This window comes from Monopterus albus, unplaced genomic scaffold, assembly GCF_001952655.1.
Source record: "Monopterus albus unplaced genomic scaffold, M_albus_1.0 scaffold103.1, whole genome shotgun sequence".
In the NCBI taxonomy this organism is placed as follows: domain Eukaryota; kingdom Metazoa; phylum Chordata; class Actinopteri; order Synbranchiformes; family Synbranchidae; genus Monopterus; species Monopterus albus.
The window spans coordinates 2,531,535-2,555,037 of NW_018127983.1; the positions used below are offsets into that span (position 1 = coordinate 2,531,535).

The 23,503-nt window shown below is 40.9% G+C and overlaps 1 protein-coding gene across 2 annotated transcripts in view; it reads right to left on the reverse strand.

Annotated features, from left to right (window-relative positions):
- The window catches only part of gabrb3 (gamma-aminobutyric acid type A receptor subunit beta3), a 54,181-nt gene that overhangs the window by 11,664 nt on the left and 19,014 nt on the right, over nt 1–23,503 (reverse strand). For both annotated transcript variants that reach the window (XM_020609940.1, XM_020609941.1), the window contains exons 4-7: nt 6,461–6,681; nt 3,489–3,571; nt 2,967–3,104; nt 1,712–1,864 (exon numbers count right to left, since the gene is read on the reverse strand). In XM_020609940.1, the coding sequence (XP_020465596.1) occupies nt 1,712–1,864; nt 2,967–3,104; nt 3,489–3,571; nt 6,461–6,681 (595 nt within the window). The remainder of the gene's footprint in view (nt 1–1,711; nt 1,865–2,966; nt 3,105–3,488; nt 3,572–6,460; nt 6,682–23,503) is intronic.

The following is a 23,503-nucleotide window of genomic DNA, read 5'->3' on the forward strand; positions in this document are numbered from 1 at the left end:
GTATGTGTCAATCAAGATATATGCAAGAACAGGCTCAATGATTAATTACATGGACAATTGTGGGTGTGGTGTACATTTTGTAACAATTCTTTAGTATACTACTTGTGTGATGTAAGAATGTTAACACAGTTATAATCTTTTTTTAGTATAATGTGTGTGTGTGTAGAAGTGAATCATTTACTGCTTGCAAACCAATGATGTTAAGATGATGTCATGGGGTAGGACTGGATAAGTCTGACTTCTTCCTACTCCATTCAAGCATGTACTAGGTAGAAGCAAATTGATATTGGATTATGTGTAAAATTATGTGTGTTGTCATATCAACTGTTTTACATGCTTGAAAGAATAAATCAAATCAAATCAAATCAAAAATCTAATTTAGAGTCACCAGTCAACCTATCCTACATGTCTTTGGACTGTAGGAGGAAACCGGAGCACCCAGAGAAAACCCACGCAGACACAGGGAGAACATGCAAACTCCACACAGAAAGGCACAGGTTCGGCCAGTGCGCGAACCCGGAACCTTCTTGCTGGTGGGCGACAGTACTAACTTTTCCACATCTGAAATTAAATTATGTAATATAGTAATATTTAAGTTCAACTTAGTGCTAATTTTGCTAAGATGTCTTGAAAATCCACACTAACAGTGGAAAGATCACTTCTGGTTTGTTTTAGAAACATAAATAAAACCACTGGCAAGGTCATAGCCACTGTTTATGTCTCCTGCTGGCCAACAACATCCAGCCCAACATCTCCTCAGGTCACAGTACAGTAAATTTTATTAGCCTGAGATCCTCATTACTTCCAACCATCTCTTTTTCTTTCTCTAGCTATGTGAGCAAGATGGTGCACAACTGCAGCAAACTACCTGCCAACTGCTGGTATGAGTGTTTAGGAAAGAGACACAGTGAAAGGGCAGAAGTGCAATCACATTCAAAAGAGAAAGTGGAGCTAGAGCCCAAAAAGCCTCCTATGAGAAAAACCAGATATCAGCTTAGTGCTACATTTTAACACCTCAGAACATGTTGTTGTCAGTGCTCATATCAGGGCAATCTTTCTGTGCTTAGTCTGTTTTTTGTAGCAGTTGCTCTTTTAACGCACCAATATTAAGGCTATGTGCTGCCACACCTTTATTTCTATGAAAAGAAACTGCACACTGCGGAAGGCTAAAACCTTCGTGGTTGTTACAGACATTTTTTAAAGCAGATATCTTGGCATTTATGTAAACATTTTTGGTCAGAACTGTAACACAACACAATAATATTACTCTATTACATAATGGTTCATCCCATTAGTATCACAGTCTAGAGTACAGTACTATGACACTAACTTATGAGCTCAACAGAATTATAACAAGGATTCAGAAAGTATTGTTTGGCTGGATTAAATTCAAACATAAAAATACATAAATGACAAATGTGCTAGACATTTTCTTGATTTTTAAAGGCCGAAAGAGTTTGTAACGAGTCTGTAATTTTTACACCTAAGAGTGTAACTGGATTCTCAGCATTTCCACCTACAGCCACCTTTTACCATCAATTCCTAATTTATTCTCAGAACTGAATCACAGCAGAGTTTAAAATCCTCTGTCAGGCTTCTAGCTTTGGGTGGTTACTGTTCACAGGCCTTGTAGGCCCAGATTACAAAGCACATCTTTCTGAAGGTGACACTACAGGCATGTGGTCGATGTACTGCATGGGACAGATCATACCTAATGCAACTCTGGCAGCTGAGGCATCGTAATTTATCCAGAATGACACCCAGGAAAGGATGGTGATGAGGATGGAGGGCATGTACGTCTGCAGGATGAAGTAGCCAATGTTTCGCTTCAGCTTAAAGCTCAGAGACAGTCGAGGGTAGGCACCTGCAGGAACAGACAGTGAAAGTAAAATAACCCTTTTTGAAACCAGGCTTGGCTTGGTGATGGTGTGGTGTGATGGTGATGGACTCAAGGACTGACTGCATCACAATGCAAACAAGCAAGCATAGTTCAAATTACAATTACATGGAGATGATCTGTGTGCAAATACAACAATACAGAAAGACATATAACTACTGATTACACAAATATTATGTCAAAGGAATAGTTAGAAATTTTCAGAGCTTATCCTTATCTGTAGACTCTCCTTAGGGTTTATTTACCTTTGACCCAAGGAGCCCTCTCAGTATTATCTTCTCAGAAATGTTCAGACAGTGTCCATCCTTCTTGTCATTAATTCAGTGGTAATAATCACTGTTTTGCTGCTTCTGATGTTTTGTATAATAAAAGAATAATTCATGCTGTTTGAGCTCTGTCTCATGAATATGTTATAAAGCTGTGAGTACAGCCACAGTTCTTTTATCAAGAGCTTGAAGAAACAAAGGGTAATTGCCACTCTATTATTATTCCCAGTTCTGGTTTTATAGAAAGGTCATGATATGATGCAGTTACTGTAATTAAGAAAGTGCACATGGACTATTGCAGGAAAACAAAATGCAAGAGATGCATTGACATTTGGGTGCCTCATGAAAAAGTACAGGCCCTCAAAATGTACTTTCTCGATTAGCATCTTAAAATGAGGGAGGAGAGTACTTTGTAAAAACACTAACTTCTGCTGAAGTGTTAACACTTTGTGGTCATTTCACATCAGAGAAACATGTATTCATTCTTTTCCTCTTTTAGCTTTTCCAAAACCAAAAGGTTTGAAGTGTTAATTCTTAATAAATAGCACTTAAAAAACATGTTTTTATGTTTGATGTTGCCTTTTTGGTCATGAATATTTAATGCTATGGAAAAATGCTTTTCAGCTGCTTTAAGGGAATGGAATTAAAACTACAAACTTGTGCAATGTTAGATAAAAAACAAAAAGGCTACAACCTTTAGTAAAAGTATGAAAATCACTTCATAGGATGCTATTTCATATATTAATAAATACGTAATGAGTTATTGTGACGTTCATCCTCTTTCAGTGTGACTCTTTACTCGCCTGTGGAAAAGACCACATTCCTGGAAACCAGCTTGTAGTCGACTATGGAGAACTGAGGGAGCTTGATGCGTGTCACCCCAGTCACAGCGGCCTCCCCTCCTTTCCAGTAGAACTCTATATCATCTGTTGTGTAACCATCTGCAAAAAGGTACACAAAAACAAGACAAGGTGCGATCCATATGAGTGAAAAAGCACTGTCTCAATTGGTTGCAGGGCTAAAATTAATCTTGTACTTTATTTGCTTAAGTGAAATCTGGGAGCCTAATTGCTACAGCTGAGACCGAGCTGGCTCTAAGTGCTGATTACACGAGATGTAAATCTTCATGGGGTGTGTCACTGCAGGCAGACAGAACTACACCACAGGCAAGGGATCCATGACTGTCGATAGTTTCTGTCTCTACAAGATGAGGAGTGTGAGAACCTTTTTATGTGATTCACAGTGCTATTCACATTTTTATCTAATGACAAAGTGGAGCTGTTCTCTGTGTTTCTTTTAGCACATGATGTGGGGCTTCAACTTACAGCTCTCAATTTCCAGAGTGCAGTTCTGCTCATCCAGGGGGTATCTCCTCAGATCCATCATACAGGCTGCTGTCGTCGTGATTCTGAAGCAAAAAACAAAAAAACAAAAAAAAGGGAGAAATGCACAATGCTTAGGCGACAGTGTGGTTTATTCATGAAGACATTTTACTAAAGCATAATGTCAAATAGAAGCAGATTTGCTGCAACCCATAACAAAGTGTTTCCCTTCAGTCTGTGTAATAACAAGATAAAACTAATGTCAAACTAAACAAATGATCACAGAATCCCGTCTTGAGGTCCAAATAAACATATGCGATGAGTTATGAGATATGGGTTGATGTGAGACTCACTGTTCCAGCATTAAGCTTTGAGAATTGCAGCTTAAATGACTTCAAGAAAACAAAACATTTAGCCACTTCATGCATCTTGGGCAGATTGGATAGCTGCAGTAGTGTAACAGACAAGAGTAAATGCAAACAATTAAAAGCAAAGCATTTGCGATGCACTGCTAGCTAATCACTGAAACCATCTCGGAGGGTGGTGTGAGATGTTGAAAATATTAGTCTCTCCAAGATGAATACTTGATTTTTACTGCACCAAACTGGGTCAGAATGGAGTGTGTTAAGGCAGAGGAAAGCCAATACTGATGCAATCAGACTTTCTATCTGGCTAATGGAAATGCATATACAGTGTATGCAAGTGTAAGTGTTATTTAAAGTGTATCATATCTGGACTTTATCAAGATATCAAACTTGAATGGTGTCAAAGTGTAAATGGGGCCTTTAACTGCAATCTGCTTAAATTTGTCTTCAAGTAGTTGCACCATCTTGGTTTGCATTGTGCCCTACTCAAATGAGATTAAGTGAAGATTATGACAGTATAGTACTGTAAGTTATAAAGTATCCTGATAATGGGTCAAACAATAGCCCACAAACAAACAAATAAAAGCTGAGAAAAGACTATGTGTAGCCAACAACAACAGTTCACATAAGGGGCATCTCCATCTACCTTGTAGATGGAGATGCCCTGTAATTTCCTATTTAGTGCATAAAATGACTGAATGGGAAAAATGAGATAGATAGATAGATAGATAGATAGATAGATAGATCACTTACTAAATAGAAAAAATGTTTTTACATTCAGATGACTTACAAAATTTGGTGTGCAAATAAAAACAAAATGAATACATGAAACAAACAGAAATGTCATATTTCCCACGTTTTCTACATTGCCTTTCACTGTTTGAGGTTTTGCTGGTGCTCTTTTAATTGTCCCATGTAAAGTAACTTAATGGCACCTTACTGTAAAATGTGCACCACCAGTAGTTTATCTCAACATATCAACTCCTAATATTTACATAAAAGTAGTAGAAGGAAGTGCAACTTAATTTCTGTTTCCTTTTGCCAATTTTCTCAAACGTGGTCAAAATGAATGGAAACCTGGTGTACCTATTGTTGTTTCTTATTTGCTGCACTCCTAATCAGTGTTAAGTTATTGCCATCGAAAGTCAGTACTTGACAACACCTGGGGCTCTATTTTCCTGCCAGCACAATTTCTGCATCACTTCAAATGCAGTCCTTATGGAGTTTTCCTCAGGTGCATGTCTACTTTTTTTGCGCATTGGTGTGTTTGGTTCTGCTTACGGGCATACCACCCTGAAAATGCCCAATCTTGTCCGGGTGTGTTTGGTATTTTCCTGCCATGAATGAATGTGATTACACTGAAGTGGGAGAAGAGGTGCACTCGAGGCCATGTGTATGTTAATCAGAATCAGAATCAGGATCAGAATCTGCTTTATTGGCCAGGTGTGTCGGACACACGAGCAATTTGACTCTGGTACATCGGCTCTCAATGTGCATGTACATATCAACATGCAAGGGGCAAGTAAACAGTGAACCAACCTAAGGCTGTGTAATATAACAAAATAAGCAGTATTAACAAGCAACAAACAGTGCTAACCATGAAAAAAGCTGTATAAACAGGCAGTAAACAACGCAGAAAGACAAAGGAATGCTCATTGTGAAACGAGATAAATAGGAATAAAAATAGAGTACTTAAAATAGAGACTTGTATGGATCTGTATAATCTGTACAATGTATATTTAATTAGGCTGTGCAGTGTAATTTTGGTGCCCGTTTTGACCTGAAAAAAAGATAACGAGAACCCCAGCTCAGACCACTTCTTATCACTGTTGCAGGTGCATTTGAAATATTTCCTGACAAATGCATAGGCTGGGAAGCATAAAATTAACCCCTTAATCCACAACGTATTTCGCCTCTTCTCCAGTGCACAAAAATGTGCTGCATCTGTGGTCACTAAAATGGCATGGTGGTTAGCGCTGTTGCCTCACAGCGAGATGGTTGTGGGTTCACGACCTTTCTGTGCAGAGTTTGCATGTTCTCCCCATGCTTGCGTGGGTTCTTTCCGGGTACTCTGGCTTCCTCCCACTGCCCAAAGAGATGTACCTTAGGTTGATCGGTGACTCTAAATTGCCTGTATGTGTGAGTGGTTGTTTGTCAGTGATGCCTGCGATGGACTGGCGGCCTGTCCAGAGTGTACTCTGTCTTCACCTGATTGCTGGCTGGGATTGGCTCCAGCCTGTGACCCCATTTGGGACTGAGCGGTTTAAAAGGTGAATGAATATGCCAATATGTACCTTGCAGTCAATGTTTAGCACTGCACCCTATTGCAGGAAAATAGAGCCCCTGATGTTTTTTTTTTCCCCACATTAAAAGCCTACCTATAAAAGAAAGAAAGAAAACAATGAAAAAGAAAGAGGCATTTGGGCTTTTAATGTTATAATTCTGGTGGAACTGTTAGAGAACAACAGGCAAACAAGGAGCAAGTCTGAATGTTTGCACTAAGTGGGGAACAAGAGATATTTCTGATATGTCACTAATAAAGGCCTTGTTCTCTGTGCCACTGAGGGAGGTAAAAGATGCTCTTGAAAAACTTATGGTAACAGTGCTCACCTGAGGCTGTAGAGGACAGTGCCATCAGGGTGGAGTCGAATCATACGGTTCTTCACAGTGACACCATGCACAAAGGACTTCTTGTCATTGAGGAAGTAGGTGTCAGGGACCCAGAGCCGGTCTGCTACTCTGTTGTCCAGTGTCAGGTTGAGAGGGATCCCTGCATAGGCCAGTCTCTTATCTCTCCAGTACTGCTGGAAGTACATAGTCAAAGTGTAGTCCTGTAGGGAGGAAAACAGCATGGTAATGTAGATATAGTTGACAATAACAATGAGTCAGAGATGTGCAAGGGTACTATACAGCAGACAGAGTATAAGTGATATAATTTTGTTTCAGACATTTGCAATTTCCTGAGGCTAGCGCTGCCAACAGTGCCCAAAGTGAAAGCGAATTACCTTTCTTATAAAATAATTAAGGTCAGAGCTGACTGTCTGCTGCCCCAAGTTTGGGACAGACTTATTAACAAACTAATGCGGTTTTTCTCACTTACTATAGTGCATTTCTTGAATCAGAAATGAAATTCTCTTAACTACTTGTACAGGCTCCACATCATCTAGTCCATTGTGTACTCCATATACTGTAAGCAATTTCTCCATCTTCTGAACAAATTGCAAGCCCTTTGGCACATTGATGCAAATGATTTTGTACAAATGCCTGTTATTTTCTACATTATTAACCAGATGTATTATACCGATTCTCTGTTGAATAGTCTGATCTCCCAAAACATCTAGGCATTAGTTCAGAAGCCATTATAGGCAAAATGGGTGAACCAGTTGTCAATAATCTGTTCTCAGGTGAATCTTGACTTTCACTAATGAAGGAGAATGTGTGAAGTGTTAGATCAACCAGTTCACTAATAGCTCAGAGGTGTATCTGCTGACCCTTTGGCAGCATATACTGTATAAACAGAGCAGAACACAATGTTACAATTTCTGACAATGTTAAAACAAGGAAATGAACTGCATCAAATGCAAGGAAGAAGAAGAAGAAGACCTCATTGTGGAAGGGTGGTGGGGCAAAACAGAGGAAGGGGTAGAAGAGGCCAAGGTCATAAGCGCATACAGACCACGTTGGGTGAAGCCCAGTGTTAGACCAACCATGACGTCAATCATTAACACACTTCTTAGAAAGAATAGGTATGTAAGCTAACAATGTTCACTGTGCTGTAATATTGTAACACTTCAAATTACACACAGCATTCCACTTATTATACACTATACAGTCCTTTGTGCTATGAAGTGCAGTAAAACTGTTACGTCCGTGGCCCTGTCCACCCCGAGCGCTTCATCAGGTGGCACGGGCTGTCACAGTAGCTCTGCCTCCGCACAGGTGGGAATGCATTCTAGGCGGCGAGGCACACCTGCTCTCAATTACCAGACTAGTACTTAAAGGGAGCATTGGTGTGTCCTTGTTGCCAGATGATCTCTTGCGGTCCTGTTAGTACTTGTGCTGTGCTTTACTTTAAGGATTCCATGTGTATGAACTGCTTCTATGTTGTGGGACCTGATTTCATGTGTTAAAGAACTAAATGCCCTTCTTATTTTTGAAGGGTCGTTTTCTGTTTGATTTGTTTTACTGTGAACTTGTGTTAAGGAACTATATGCCCTTCTTAATTTTGCGGGCTGCTTTCTGTTTGAACTGTCTTACTGTGGATTGGTGTATCCTCTGGTTTTGGCCATTTTGTGTTTTTTTTTTATTGGCATGATTTCGTGCCTGGACTGTGAACCTTTAACTCAGGATGAGGAGACCAACTGTTGCTGGGACTTGCTGCACGGCTCTGGATCTCACCTGTCAGTCTTCATTGCACTGCCCTTCTACCTGCTCTGTCATCTACTGCGAGCCTGAGCCTCACCACGACGGTAGTACTGCACTTTGGACCAGTGATCGCCTATGCCAGCTCCTACACCTCCCCCTGGACTGTGTTTGTAGCCTACAACGCTCACCTGCCTAGAGCCAGTAAATTCTGCTCCTCAGGTCCTCAGTATACCTATCAGTATTGCCATTTCCATAGCATCCTTGTTACTCATTCTCATCCTCTGCTTTTCTTTAGCCAGCTGCACCTCTCCTACTACCTTGGGTTGTAGCTCTAGCAGTCAAGTCATCCCAGCACTCCCCGCTGCCCTGAGATCGGCTGACATGACCGATTCTGACCACTTCTCAGTTCTGTCAGTAAAATACGTTTACCTGGTCAAGCCTGAGTCCGAGTTCTGCCTTTTTCTGAGTCTGAACAAGCACACATACGGTTCGCTGTAACAAAAACACTTTCTTTTCTGTATCACAATGACAGAAAAAAAACAGGAAAGCGTCAATGTAAATCCTGTCCAATTTTTTTTGCAATCTCCCACATACAGTAATGTGAAACTTTGTACTGTTGAAACTGATACATGCCATACGGTACTTTACATCAGAAAATCCTTAGAATACACTGTTAATTGACAACATAACTAAGATTTTGACTGTCTTGCTCATAAACAATAACACAAAGAACCCATACTGATGGCATTGACATAAAATGTACTTTTGAGAGATAAACGAAGGATTTTGAGAAAGTGATGCGCTTTTGCAAGTAATCCACTGTACGGTGCTGTTTGTACAAATTCTTTTGAGAAATTTAATTACTGTTTTGCAGATGTTAAGGATGATTCAAGAAAAGTGCCAAAGCAAGAGAGAAAACCTGTATTTATAGAATTGTCTAAGTCTGATTCTTGTTTTTCAAGATTTATCTCAAGAAATCCCACTCAACTATTCGGTGCAAAAGACTGGTCTAGCCTTGAGACTGTAGATTTCCATTGCTGCAGGCAAAGCATTAAAACGACGCTTCAGCTTAGTGACTGCATATCTCAAAGATAGATATATATTACATCCATACTAGGACAAGGTGCTATTTTAATAATTTACTGGGCATTCATTCGCACATAGCTCCACAAGTCAATCCAAAAGCATTTCCAGGCCTTTAATGGAACTCTTCACTATAGCTCACTTGGCTTTGTTTTGCTGAGTAATGTCTTAAATAAGCATGTCTCAGGAAATAAAAACCTGCCGCTGCCGGAAAATCCGTCATTTCAGTCTTTTGCTGTAAATGACATTCATAATATGGTCAATAATGCCTGGATTTCCTTTCATTGTATAACATCAATATCTCCTCTTTTAATTAATTATTACTAGTTGGACTGTGCGGTTCCATCTCACACACTCCTAATCTGATTTTGACAAAGAATTGCTTTGTTTTTGTTGAGTCTCATATACACAACATAGTTTGAACACAGGGGCAGTTGCATCATTCATAGCTGACAAAGTGTCAGCTTATTTTGTGCTTGTGATGAATTATACTACGTGATGTGATTGACAGTATAATATAATATTGATTCCTATGAATAATTCAGTGTGTAGTTGTACAATCAGGAGGCATATTTATTCTCTTAGCCTATGTTAAAATTTTGCATCTAGTTACTGGGACCGTGTGGGTTTTCATTGACTTAATGTCCGTATTGTTATTTAGAGTATTTTGTCCATGTAAAAACACACAGTGCCACCTTCTTTCTTGTAGATCTTCACCTAAAAATATCTTGAGCTAGGTGTAGGTTCTGTAGTAAGGAGTATGTTTCCAGAAAAATCACTGGCTTAAGATTTGACTGTTTTATTTTTGAGCCTCTTAGAGATGCCTTCACTCTCCCAATTCTCTTTCACCCCTTGTCAACAGAATGCCCATTACATTCCCTCCCACATGCTGCAGAGGTGTGGGATGGGTGAATCATCTTTACACAACAGCTCCTACAGTGTACTACAAAGATGGAGTACCAACATTATAGTACTAACTCTCTCACTCAATGGTTCGACCACAACAATTTTAGTCTATTTTAGATCTTCAGATCCCACTTCACCAGTCATCCCTGGCTGCCTTAAGCATTGCTTTTCCATCTCAGAAACAATGCAGTACCGGAACACTCTCATTGTACACATTGCACAGTACGCCCTCCTGCTCTCAATACCCTGTGTAATCTGCAAGGGCTCTTTTCCAGGCCACAAGCTATTCCCCACAAAGAGTTTTTCAGCTGGTGTACAGGGACACCTGCTGTGCCTGGTCCCAATACACACTTGTGTTTCCATTTCACAGCATGAGCACCACAATACGTCATCGTGACATCTTCTGTGTGACTGGAACAGACACTAACAGTATGTGCGCAACAGAGCAAACATGGAGTCCACAAACATAGCTGTTGAATTGGATTCCTTTTATTTCTTTGTAATTTCTTTGTATTCTGTCTCCTTCTTGTTTCTTTTTTAAATTTAAAGAAAAACATTAACCCTTACATTTATACAATATTTAGAGAGCAACAAACTAAATCTGTGTGCTGCTGCTCTGTCCTATTGCTATGGAAAGCCCAATTAAAATCCCTTTGATGTAATAGCCCTAGTCTGTGATAGAACCCTCTGTTCTGTTCTCATGGGAAACCCCAATTAAATCATTTAATATTGTTATAAAACCATAAATTATGATCAAAACCTTCTGTCAATCCTAAAATAAAGTGCTTCAAAGATGAAAAGTAACACCTAAGTGCAAAATTTTTTAAAGTCTCTAATTAAATGCCATAAAAGTGGACAGACTCTTGTCTAAATGGAAGTGAAGTGCAAAAAGTAGGCAAGCTAAAACGCCATAAATCATGTCATAAATCGTCACTTCACACCCGAGTTTGACAGGTGCAGCACTCTTATACTCTCTCAAGGAGAACATGTATAGGCACTGGTCAGCCACAAGGCTCAAACACAGAACTTTCTTTCAGTGAGACAACAGTGTTAACCAATGCATCACCATGTGGCATTTTAGACTTTCTATGATATATTGAACGAAAGTAAGCTTCCTTTCTTACACTCTTCTTTTAGTACTTATAGGTACATCATTTAGTTTTAATCTGTTTTGTATATTTTAAAGTAAAGACAATGTTATGCAAATTTGTGTATTTTTCGAAGTACTGAAATAGCTTTTTAAGATTTTTACTTAATTTTCTACAATACCACAATACAAACAACATTAAATGTATTTAAAGTAAGATAATCTAATTGTGATCTCCTTAAAAACACTTCAGAGAAAATAATACTACAAAATTACAAGTTAAATACAAATGTGATGCTAAGGTTGCTCACAAGTTAAGGGAGTAAGCCTATAGCTGTGTGCTAACAGCTTTGTTAGGTACAGTGGTACTTTGCCCTAAATGCTGCTATCAACATGCTAACAAGCTCACAAAAACATAGAAAACATGTTGATGTCTAGCAGGTTGGTTATCATATGTTCACCACCTTAGTTTAGCATGTTAGCATGATAAAATAAGATATTTCAGGCTAGACCAAAGTAGCGGCCTGACCAACTAACACAGACCAACAAACATTGCCATTCCTATAGCCATGCTGCTAGAGTGGTTAAAAACTTGAGCCTTAGTAAAACATTGGGCCACAAAAAGCCTATAGTATAAATAAAATAAAATAAAGTATTCACTGTTCCTTTGCATGAATTCTTCACATACATTATGTGGAGGTCTGCTAGAAAGAGGGTTTAAATAAGATCAAATGTGTCAGTGAAACATCTGAGCTCAGGATATGGACTGATACAGAAACATTAGTGTGCATAAAATTTGATTTGAACTTCTTAATGCACTAGTCATGATATGATTTATGTTTGAATCTCAAAGCAGCTGTTGAAATCAATATTGTGAAGTGGCAAAGGCTTCAAAATCACATAAAAGAATGAGTCAGAGACATTTAGTTTAAGAAATCAAATGCTCTGCCCTGGCACTCAAATACTCCAAGGAGATTCTGCTGACAAAATTCATCCCCCCAGTTGACAAAAACCTATTACAACAAGGGATGCACCAATACCACTCTTTTCAGACTGAGTATGAGTACAAGCACATAACATTAGAATATTTGCCAAACCTGAGTATCGATACCTACTTAATAATAATAATGTAGCGTAAACATTAAAAATGCATTGACTTTAGAGATGATTTTCTTTTTCATGATATCTAGGCCCTACTTTCTGAATGTGATTAAATAAAAAATAGGAAGCCATGCAATAACTTAAAACTTTGTGTGTAAACAAACATGGCACTGCCACTGTTCCAATAAAATACACGTGTCAGGATTGGAGCGTGAAGCTTCCCAATACTATCTAGGGTGAACTCAATTACATTGCCAGATGAGGATAAGTGAATAACTGTCTCTTTAAAAAGAGCACGGAACAACAAAACGATACAGAAAAAAAACAGAAAACACGATGCACACACTCAGGTCGAATACACAGTCCAGGCTGCTTATAATGCAGTGAAAACAGGTGCAAACAGTCAGGAGCAGGTGAGAACAATGAGTCCCGATTAAAGTAAAAAGTCCGAAACTGTGGTGAAACAAAAAAAGGAAGTAATGTCAAAATAAAAGCATGAGAATGGAAACAGGAGGGACAGAATCATGACAACATGTTGAGCTTGTAGTTGGCTATTATTAATTGTCACTCAATCCATAAATATATTATATCCGTGCTTCACACCACTGAAATGTCTTTTGCTTTGCTTAAGTAGCTTGAGGTTTGCATAATGCTGCCCTTAAGCAGTATTGGTGTGTAGTATCAGAAAACTTTTATGAGTACAAGATAGTGACTGCAAACTCTCTGTGATGTCACCCATTTGTTTTCTGAAGAGTGGTTTAGACTAGTGTAGACCATCAGTTCATGAGCATCATTGAGTGTAATATCCCATAATATGCAGATTACATTACCAAGAGCTACGTCTGATAAGACTATTCTATTTTAAAATGTTGGCATCACACTGCAAAACAGCTGATTACAAAATAAGGTTTTGAAAATACTTGTAGATATTACTAATTTTTGTGTTTAAGGACAGCAAAGTGTGATGCTGCTCACTGTCAGTAATGTAGACCACAAGACACAGAAAGAAGTTTGCTCTCAGCATCAGTGAGTAAATGAGGCCCAGTGGGAGGATGGGAATGTTCTTTCATCTTTGGCTTGGAGAGTTCACAGTCTCAAACATGGTTCCTGTGTGCTACTCAAACATTGTCTACATCAACGTCACATCACGATATCTGCTGGGGATGCAGGAATAGCCATCAAAAATGCTTGGCCCGTGTAAGAAGACTTTTCATCATGCCATAAGACAGCTAAGTGTTCCCAGTAGGACTCAAAATGTACTATATGTGTTTTACAACCCATGAATTTAATAATTTTAGTCTCTGTATCCTCCCATGCAGAGGTAGAAATGGAGGTAGCAGAGATGAGGATGCTGAGGTTCTCTTTAGGAGTGACCAGGATGGACAGAATTAGGAATGAGCACATCGGAAGGACAGCTCAGGTTGGTTGTTTTGGGGATCATGTCAGAGAGGCCCTCGGTGGTGTTTCAGTCCTTTGATGGCCAACAATGTCCACTAACAACTGAGTCGTTATAGCCCAGTATCGGTCATTACCTGTCTTTGAATCCTCCCCTGTGGACCGAAGCCTATTGTCCTGGTGGTCATGTTTGGGCAGAGATCTCAAAACAGGATTGTAGATGGATGACAAATTGTGTCTTAGCCCACCACCACTATTTAGTGAGGGGTGTCGTTTGTGCAGCAGCTGCTTAGTTTCACCAATGTACAAGTCGTTACACTCCTGACTACACTTAATTGCATACACCACATCACTCTGTTTATTTCTGGGTGTTTTGTCCTTCGGGTGGACCAGTGTCTGCCACAGGGTGTTCCCTGGTTTAAAGTTAACTGGGATATTGTGGTTGTGAATGATCCTTTTTAACTTCTCTGATAAACCAGCCACATAAGGGATGACAGTGTTATCCCCTCTTGTTTCTGGTTTCTCCCTGTTGGTGTTGGGCCTCTTCCTAGCTTTGGTGAAGGCCCACTTAAGGTATCCACAAGCCTTAAGGGAGTTCTGGATGTATAATTTCTCCTTTTTGGCCCCTTCTGCAGTTGTGGGCACTTCTCTGCCCTGTGATTTAGAGTTCTGATGACTCCCAGTTTGTGTTGAAGTGGATGGTGTGAGTCAAAAAGCAGGTACTGGTGGGGGTCAGTGTAAGTGGGTTACCCAGCACTCAATCAAATCAAATCAAAATTTATTTATATAGCACTTTAAAAATGTCTGGTTGACCAAAGGACTGTACAAGGGCAAGGTAGGAACTGAAATAAATAATATCAATAGAGGAATAAAACGACATAGGAACATAAACACACGAACTACACAGGATCAACAGTTAAAAGAAGGAAGCATCAGACAATACTAAATATTAAAAGCCAAAGTGAATAAATATGTTTTAACCAGTGATTTAAAAGTTGTCAAATCTGTAGATGAGCTAACATTAAAAGGTAAACCATTCCATTTGACAAATTTCAGTCAGGTTTTAAGGCTCGACATAGTACAGAGTCTGCTCTGCTGAGGGTACATAATGATATTGCCATGGCTCTTGATGCCAAGTGCCCCATTATTTTAGCTTTACTTGATTTGTCAGCAGCATTTGATACTGTTGACCATGCAGTTTAATTATCTACACTGGAACACCTCGTCGGGCTGAAGGGCACGGTTTTAAATTGGTTTAGTTACTGTCGTTATTGATGAGTTTTCTTCTGATACAGTCCGTCTGTGCAGATTCTCAGTCAGATCAGTCTGCAACCCCAGGTCATCATCCACGTTCAGCCACCCGTTCTGCTAGTACCCGCCGAGACCCTCCCATACCAGAACCAGATGTTTTTGACGGTGACGTTGAGAAATGCCGGGGTTTTCTGCTGCAGTGCTGCAGTGCTGCCTGCAGTGTGTTCGATCACCAACCTCGGACTTTTCTCACAGAGAGAGAGAAGATCAGTTATGTCATCAACCGTCTACAAGGGAAAGCGCTCATCTGGACCAAGGCTGCGGACACCAGTGGATTACTCATCGATACCACCATCACAGAATTCCTCAATTAATTAAGGTCTGTTTTTTCTCCACCATCACATCAGAGCCAAGCTTCTAGGGAGCTTATGACTATCTGCCAGGGGGCTCGTCGTGTTTTGGACTATTCCATTGACTTCCGGGTCTTGGCTATGGAGGCCAGCTGGGAGGACCTTGCGTTGCGCGCGGCCTTCTGGCATGGCCTCAATGACCATATCAAAGCTGTACTCAACACCAAGGACAAGCCCCCTAATCTCCGCTCCCTAGTTGACTTGGCTATCAGGATCGAAAAACAGCAATGCTCTTTTCGCAAGGAAAGAGCAGGGCAGCAGTCGGCCCTCCGGCCCCGTGTCATGTCATCACCACCAGTCGAGGCCCGGGGTTCTCTCCACATGGGGGACTCCAACACCAGCACCCGCATAAGAACAGAAGAACCTATGGACCTAGGACGTTCCCGTCTGGACCCCGAGGAATGGGCCTGCTGCATCCGCACCGGGTCTTGCCTGTGCTGCGGGGCCCCGGACCATCTCATCACCACTTGCCTGATGCGGGCCCGCCAGTGAAAGTGGGGACACTGACGGGCTGTCCTTCCACCTCCACCAGACCAGGTACCAACTGCCTTCTCCCCATGCTCCTGGAGACCGCTAGTCAGGCATCCTCCCACCAAGTGCTCCTGGACTCTGGAGCCGGGGGTAACCTCATGCACCCGGCCTTGGTGGAGCAACTCGGACTAACACCAGAACTGCTGCCCCATGCTATAAAGACCCGGGCTATCGAAGGCCGGCTGCTGACCCACATCACTCACCGGACTCCACCTCTTCGTCTCACCATCACCGGCAACCACCATGAGGACATCTGTTTCCACATCTTCTCCATCCCGGATACTCCACTGGTTTTGGGTCACTCCTGGCTGGTCCAACACAAACCCACAGTGGACTGGACCACCGGCACCATCACCCAGTGGAGCCCGACCTGTGCATCAATCTGTCTTCTGGTTGGACAACCCACCACCTCGCCTCATCCTTCACCTCCAGAGCTGCCTGATCTCTCCTCTGTCCCTTCAGACTATCATGACCTTCAACAAGTGTACAGCAAGCACCTAGCCACTGACTCTCTCCCTCCTCATAGGCCCTATGACTGTGCTATCGACCTGTATCCGGGAGCCACCTTGCCCAACAGTCGCCTCTTCCATATCTCCAAACCCAAATGGCAGGCTCTGGAGTACATTGAAACCGCCCGACGTGCAGGTATGATTCATCCTTCTTCCTCACCCCTGGGGGCAGGGTTCTTTTTTGTGGGGAAGAAGGACGGTGGCCTCCGTCCATGTATTGATTACCGTGGTCTTAATGCCATCACTGTTAAAAACAATTACCCATTACCTCCCCTCTCCTCTGCTTTTGAGTCTCTCCAGGGCACAGCAGTCTTCACTAAACTGGACCTCAGGAGTGCCTACTACCTTGTGCGCATCCGTGAGGGTGATGAGTGGAAGACTGCCTTCAAGACCCCGCTGGGGCACTTTGAATATCTGGTGATGCCTTTTGGCCTCACCAATGCCCCGGCGGTTTTCCAGGGGTTGATTAACGATATCCTCCGTGATTTCCTAGGTCATTTTGTTTTTGTTTACCTCGATGATATTCTCATTTACTCTTCTTCCTTCACAGAGCACATCCAGCATGTTCGCCAAGTCCTTCTTCGACTCCTGGAAAACCACCTGTATGTTAAAGCTGAGAAGTGCGTCTTCCATTTCCTGGAGTTCATCATAGAACAGGGAAGACTCCTCGCTGACCCATCCAAAATCTCTGCTGTCACCAATTGGCCCACTCCCACCTGTCTGAAGGACCTGCAACTGGCTTCTCTGCTGCTGATTGACACCCGGTTACTCCCATCATTCTGCTGCTTGTTGTCATATGGACTTTTTTCCTCACTGCACTGTAAATAAATTTATCACTGCTTGCACTGGAGTCAGCTACCTGGGTCCATCTCTCTTTACTCGCTCTCCTCCGTGTCGGATTGGACATAACAGTATTGTTTTAGCGTATAGTTATCCTTATTCTGTGCAGCACTTTGGGCTCTGTGAGTTGTAAAGTGCTATATAAATGATGCTTATTATTATTATTATTCCACAATTTAGAAGCTGCAACAATAAAAGCACGGTCACCCCAGCGTTTGTATCTGGCCCTGGGAACCTCTAAAAGAAACTGGCTTGATGATCTGAGCAATCTTGTAGGTTCGCACCACCCCATTAAGAGCTGTAAAAACCTAAATCAATAGCTTAAAATGAATTCTAAAATGAACTGGAAGCCAGTGAAGAGAGTCCAGTACCGGAGTTATATGGTCAAATTTCCTGGTACCTGTTAAAAGACGAGGCGCAGCATTTTGGACCATTTGAAGATGAGTGAGAGATGACTGATTAACACCAAGGCATAATGCATTACCATAGTCAAGTCTAGAGGTTATAAAAGCATGAACTGCAATCTCAAAATCATTAAAAGAAAGAAATGACTTGACTTTACTTAACAACCTCGTTTACTGCCTGTTTATACTGCTTAGTTTGTTGCTTGTTAATACTGACAATTTTGTTATACTAGCCTTATGTTGGTTTATTGTTTACTTGCCCCTTGCATGGGGATATGTACATGCACATTGAGAGCAGATGTACTAGAGTCAAATTTCTTGTGTGTCTGACACACCTGACCAATAAAGCAGATTCTGATTCTGAAAGAAACTAGATTTTACTACTGAGTTTATCTGCTTGTCAAATCTTAAGTCATTGTCAAACATTACCCCTAGGTTTTTTACAGTCATCCTCAGATGATGAGCCAGGGGCCCTAAGTCGTGGTTAAAAGCAACAAATTTCGCCAGATCACCAAATAAACAAGCTCAGTTTTATCCTCATTTAATTTTAAAAAGTTATGCGCCAACCATGCTTTCAGGTCTGTCAAACAGTCAAACTATGGCTGTTTAGACATCCCTCTGGCTGCTTTTAATGGTAAATATATCTGGATGTCATCCACATAACAATGAAAGGAGAAGCCATATTTCCTTATAACTGATCCCAGCAGAAGCATGTACAAGGAAAAGAGAGTTGGGCTGAGTACAGACCCTTGGGGGACACCACAGGAGAGGAGAGTTGAAGAGGAGGAACAGTTACCAATATGAACAGAAAAACTTCGATTCATGAGATAAGATCTAAACCAGTTAAGAACAGTACCATGAATTCCTACACACTGCTCCAAGCGAGATAAGGCTTCCATGATGGCTTCCATGATCCACAGTATCGAAGGCAGCACAGAGGTCTAAAAGCACCAACAGAACTTGATCCCTAGCATCCCTAGTCAACAAAATATCATTATTAATTTTTAATAATGCTGACTCAGTACTGTGTTTTGATTTAAACCCAGACTGAAATTGCTCCTCTACCAGAAAAGACTGGAGTTGAAAAAGAACAATCTTCTCTAAAACTTTGACATAAGTGATATTTTAGACACTGGTCTAAAATTAGAAAACACTGAAGGATCTATATTCAGCTTTTTAAGAAGTGGCTAGACAATTGCTTTTTAAAATCATCTGGAACTGAGCCTGTAGTCAAACATAAATTAATTAGGGCCAAAAAGCTAGGACCAATAGACTCAAAAACATCCCTGAATAATCTTGTTGGCAGGAAATCAAGTGAACAGTGAGATGTTTTCATATGTAAAACCACTTCTGATAACACAGGCAAAGAAACAGCCTCAAATTAGTCAAAAGTAGCACAAGGCAGGGGAAGGTCAGCAGCTAGGAATTGCCTAATGCTAGCTATTTTGTCCCAAAAATCATGAAGAAAACCCTCACATATTTCAACAGATGCCTCAGAATGAGAGGTAAGGTTACACGGGCTAATGACAGAATTAACTGTAATGAACAAAACCCGAAGTTTGTGACAATTATTGACCACAATGTTAGAAAGATAGTTCAATTTGGCCGATTTTTCCACCTTCTGATAGTCTGACAAGCAGTCCCTGAAATGGCGAAGGGAAATATAAAGTTTATCCTTCTTCCATTTACGTTCAGCTTTACGACATCTTCATCTATGTTCCTGAGTTAAGTCATTTAGCCAAGGTTCCACCTTCAGCTTAACCGGTCTACATCGGAGGGGAGCAATGGAATACAGTATATTCTGACAGATGGATATTAATAGACTTAATACTTCCTGAGGATCCATGTAGAAGGACACATCACCCACCAGACCAGAATTTTTAAAGCAAGTAGAAAACTCTCCTGCTGTTGAAGAGGTGGTTGAGCATCTCTATACCAGAGGAATAGAAGGTTTGTCTAACAGTGGCAGCACATTAACATTAAATAACACAGGGAAATGATCGGAGAATCGAGAGTCACATACTTCAGTAATAAAAACACAAGGTCCAGTGTGTATCTGAGCTCATGAGTAGGCTTGTACACCGACTGAGTGAGGTTAAAAGAGTCAATAATACTTAAAAAGTCTTTAGACAAAGGGTCAGCCAGGCAACATATATGAATGTTAAAATCACAAAGGATTAAAAGCCTGTCAAACTTTGGCAAGATAAAACCCAGGAGATCAGAGAACTCCTGAATAAAGTCCTTATTAAATTTAGAAAGGATGATAAACCACTGCACACAGCAGTGTGTGAGAGAGCTCTACCACAAACAGCTGTAGTTCAAAACTTGAGTAAGCGTCCACTGTCAGCTGCCGACATTGAAAACTGTTTTTAAAAACACATGCCAGGTCACCACCCCTACATGTCGTACAGGGGGAGCTGAAGAAGGAACAATCAAGTGGAAGAAGCTCATAAAATGCACAATGCTTACCTTCCTTTAACCAAGTCTCAGTCAGCAACATGAAATCCAATTTCCGCGATATAAAAAAAGTCATTCAGAATGACTGTCTTGTTAGCCAACATTAATGTTATCTAACATTAATCAAACCCATCTGAATCGATAAAACAGGGTTCGGTGGCTGAGACACACGTCTCAGCGGTCGGAGATTAGACCAATTTATGCCTCTTCTCAGATGTCGTGAAAGTCGGCAACATGGATGAGGGGCCAGGAAATCCAGGCCTATGGGCAGAGGCCAACCACAAATGAAGCCAGGCCAGCGAGTCATACAAGGACGACAAGTAAACCAGTCGGGTCCACAGCAACGATCAAAGGCATCCGCAGAAGCAGAGCACCAGAGGGCTTTTAGGCGGACAGCCACTCCACTCCTCTTTCCTCATTTTCTGGTACGCTTCCTTTGTGAGCAAACGAAGTAAGAACACCGAAGATATGCTGGTATCTTCGCCAGTAATGGTGGTACAGTCTTTGAGTTCTCCCAGCCAGTTACACTGGGACACTCTTCCATAGACAAACAAATATTAATAAGGCGGCACGATCATACATTAGTAGAGCTGATGCATTCCGAGTGGCAGTGTTAAAGTGTGACTATGATGCTTCATTTCTTCAAATTATAGTTCTTAAAGTCACGACAATGCTTCCTCATTTCTAATATTACTTCTTCATCTTCCAAGCATCTCCAAATCCAAGTTGCTACTTCAACGTGAAAACACAAAGTTCACACTCTTGAGCCAGTATGTGGTTTGTGCATTTTGGGCTACTGTAAAAAAAACATGGCGTTCTTCATGATAGGAGACCTGCTCCTATGTAGATATAAAAGTCTCATTCTAAGCTAAAGAAAACACAAATATTCTTATTTTCTGGTGATTACATAATTATCCATACTATAGCCCATTTCTGTCAATAAATCCTTCTAAATTTTACATACTACACCTTTAAGCACTTTGCTAAATATTTATGGTGCAGTACTGCACAGAGGATTTATATTACTATAGGGTCACACACAATTATTTTGTAAAACTAGATGCAGGATGGTTCCAGCAGAGTGTGAAACTCAGCCTGTTTTATACAAGTGTTTGCAGCTGAGTTTTCCTTACCTTGCTAGTAGCTGGGACTGGAGGCCTGTTGGTGTGTTATTTGGCTGACTAAATAACAAAGCCCTTCAATATAAATCTGGGGGAACATCTGTAGTGTGAGTTTTAAAGGGTAACACTTCCTCCAGGCAAAATGCGGATAGTGTCAAAAAGGATGGGTGTTTTAGCACATGACGGATTCGTCTTTCAGCTGAATCATACTGAAGCTACCCAATAAATGTGTAGCAAACCGCTGGTGGGCTCTGCTTTGCAGCTTAAGGTGCTTCATGTGCCTGGATAGGTGCTTTTCTACAAGGTATAGAAACTCAGTAAGCTCACATCGCTGGGACCCTAATCCTCATAAATACAAAAAATTGCATTTTGCTCCTGTAATGCACTTATGTTGTATGACTGTCTGGTTAACAAGAATTACTAAACACAGCAACAGAATAGAACAGGACACAGAGCAATCTTAAGATTAAGCTAAAATAAAAGAAGGGGGTCAAATAAAGTCAGAAAGAGACAACAAGCTCTGCAAATCGTGCACACAGGCTACAATGGGCCAATACCTGTTATGAGTCTACCTGTTTGAAAGCACAACACCAACACCTTTATGCTGAGAGAGCAAAAGCAAGTTCTGCTTTGGTCTGCACAAGAGGAATGAGTGAGCAGTCATCAAAGTTGTTTAAAGTGATTTACCAAGAAAAACAGCTCTAAATCTTGCATTTTGGATATTTAAAATGAAAGATACAGTACTACATGATCTACTGTAATTAGCCTTTTTTTTCTCATTATATATAACGATCTTCTCAATCTAACTCCCAGAAAGCCAATGCTTCTTTCCCAAAATGCCAAACTAACCTTTTAAGTCTGACATTTTTGTCCATTTTTCAAAAATACTGAGAAACCACATTTAACAGCCGGACAGGTCGAAGCTCATGTATAGTTATAATGGCCGAATAAAAGCTACAGCAACAGAGCAGCTCCTGGCTGGGTTTAAAGTGCCATTTGGAAAGTCACAGCCGCCCTCTAAATTAACCTTGTTAATTCACTCGAACCTTTATTTAACTGACAAAAGTACAAAGAAAAGGTTTTCAGTGTTTTCGCTGACCAACTACATTGTATTTTGTAAATAGAAATAGATTTAGAATGTGATGCAACACAAAAACGTTGTGCCAGAGGCTAACTAAAACGTTCATAGAATATTCTATTAAGATTCCAAAATTAGCACATTAATTGGTAACAGGTGAGGGTATCGTGACTCGGTATCAAAAGAGCACCACACTGTGCCAAACTTTGTGAGAGAACTGTCAACTCGGTTATATATAAGTATATCATGGAATTAGGGGAAATCTCAGTGCATAAAGGTCAAGTGCAAAAACCACTGTGGAATGTGCGTGACCTCAGGAGGCACCGCATGAAAAGCTGTAATGTTACAGTAATGAATACAGTCATATGGGCTCAACTGTACTTTGGAAAACTGTCGTCACTTAACACAGTCCACCACTGCATCATGAAATGCTACCTGAAATTTTATTACACAAGGAGGAAGCTATACATCAATTCTGTGCAGAAACATCACCACGTTCTCTGGGCCCAAGCTCATCTCAGATGGACCGAAAGGCTGAAAACATGTTCTTTGATCAAATGAGTCCATGGTTCAACTTGTTTTCAGGAAAAATGGACGTCAGATTCCTTATGCCAAAGTTGAAAAAGACCATCCAGACTGTTATCAGTGAAAGGTGCAAAAGCCAGCATTTGTGATGGTGTGAGGGTGCATCAGTGTCCATGGCATGGGTGACTTGCATACATGTGAAGGTACCATCGACGCAGAGGCGTATACTGGGATTTTAGTAAGACATAACACACAGTATAGATACCGGCTTTCATCAAACTCGATTTGACAGTTCTAGGTGAAAGGTTATCCAATCAGAAGCTTTGCCTGTAATAACGAGAGAGAAAAATGGCTACATCATCCACTCCTATTGAAAAATTATATGGGGTTATCAGCAACGTACCCGTGATACTGACCGAGGAGTCAGCCTTGTCTCGAGCTCTGAAAAAAGTCACCATGCAACTGTGCAGAATTCAAAAGCCACCGAATGCTTCGCTTCGTGGTGAGTTGAAATTATTGTCAGGGTATGTCGGGTACGTGTTTCAGTATACAACCGGCGAGCTGGCCCTGTACCAGCTGAGAGAGGGTGA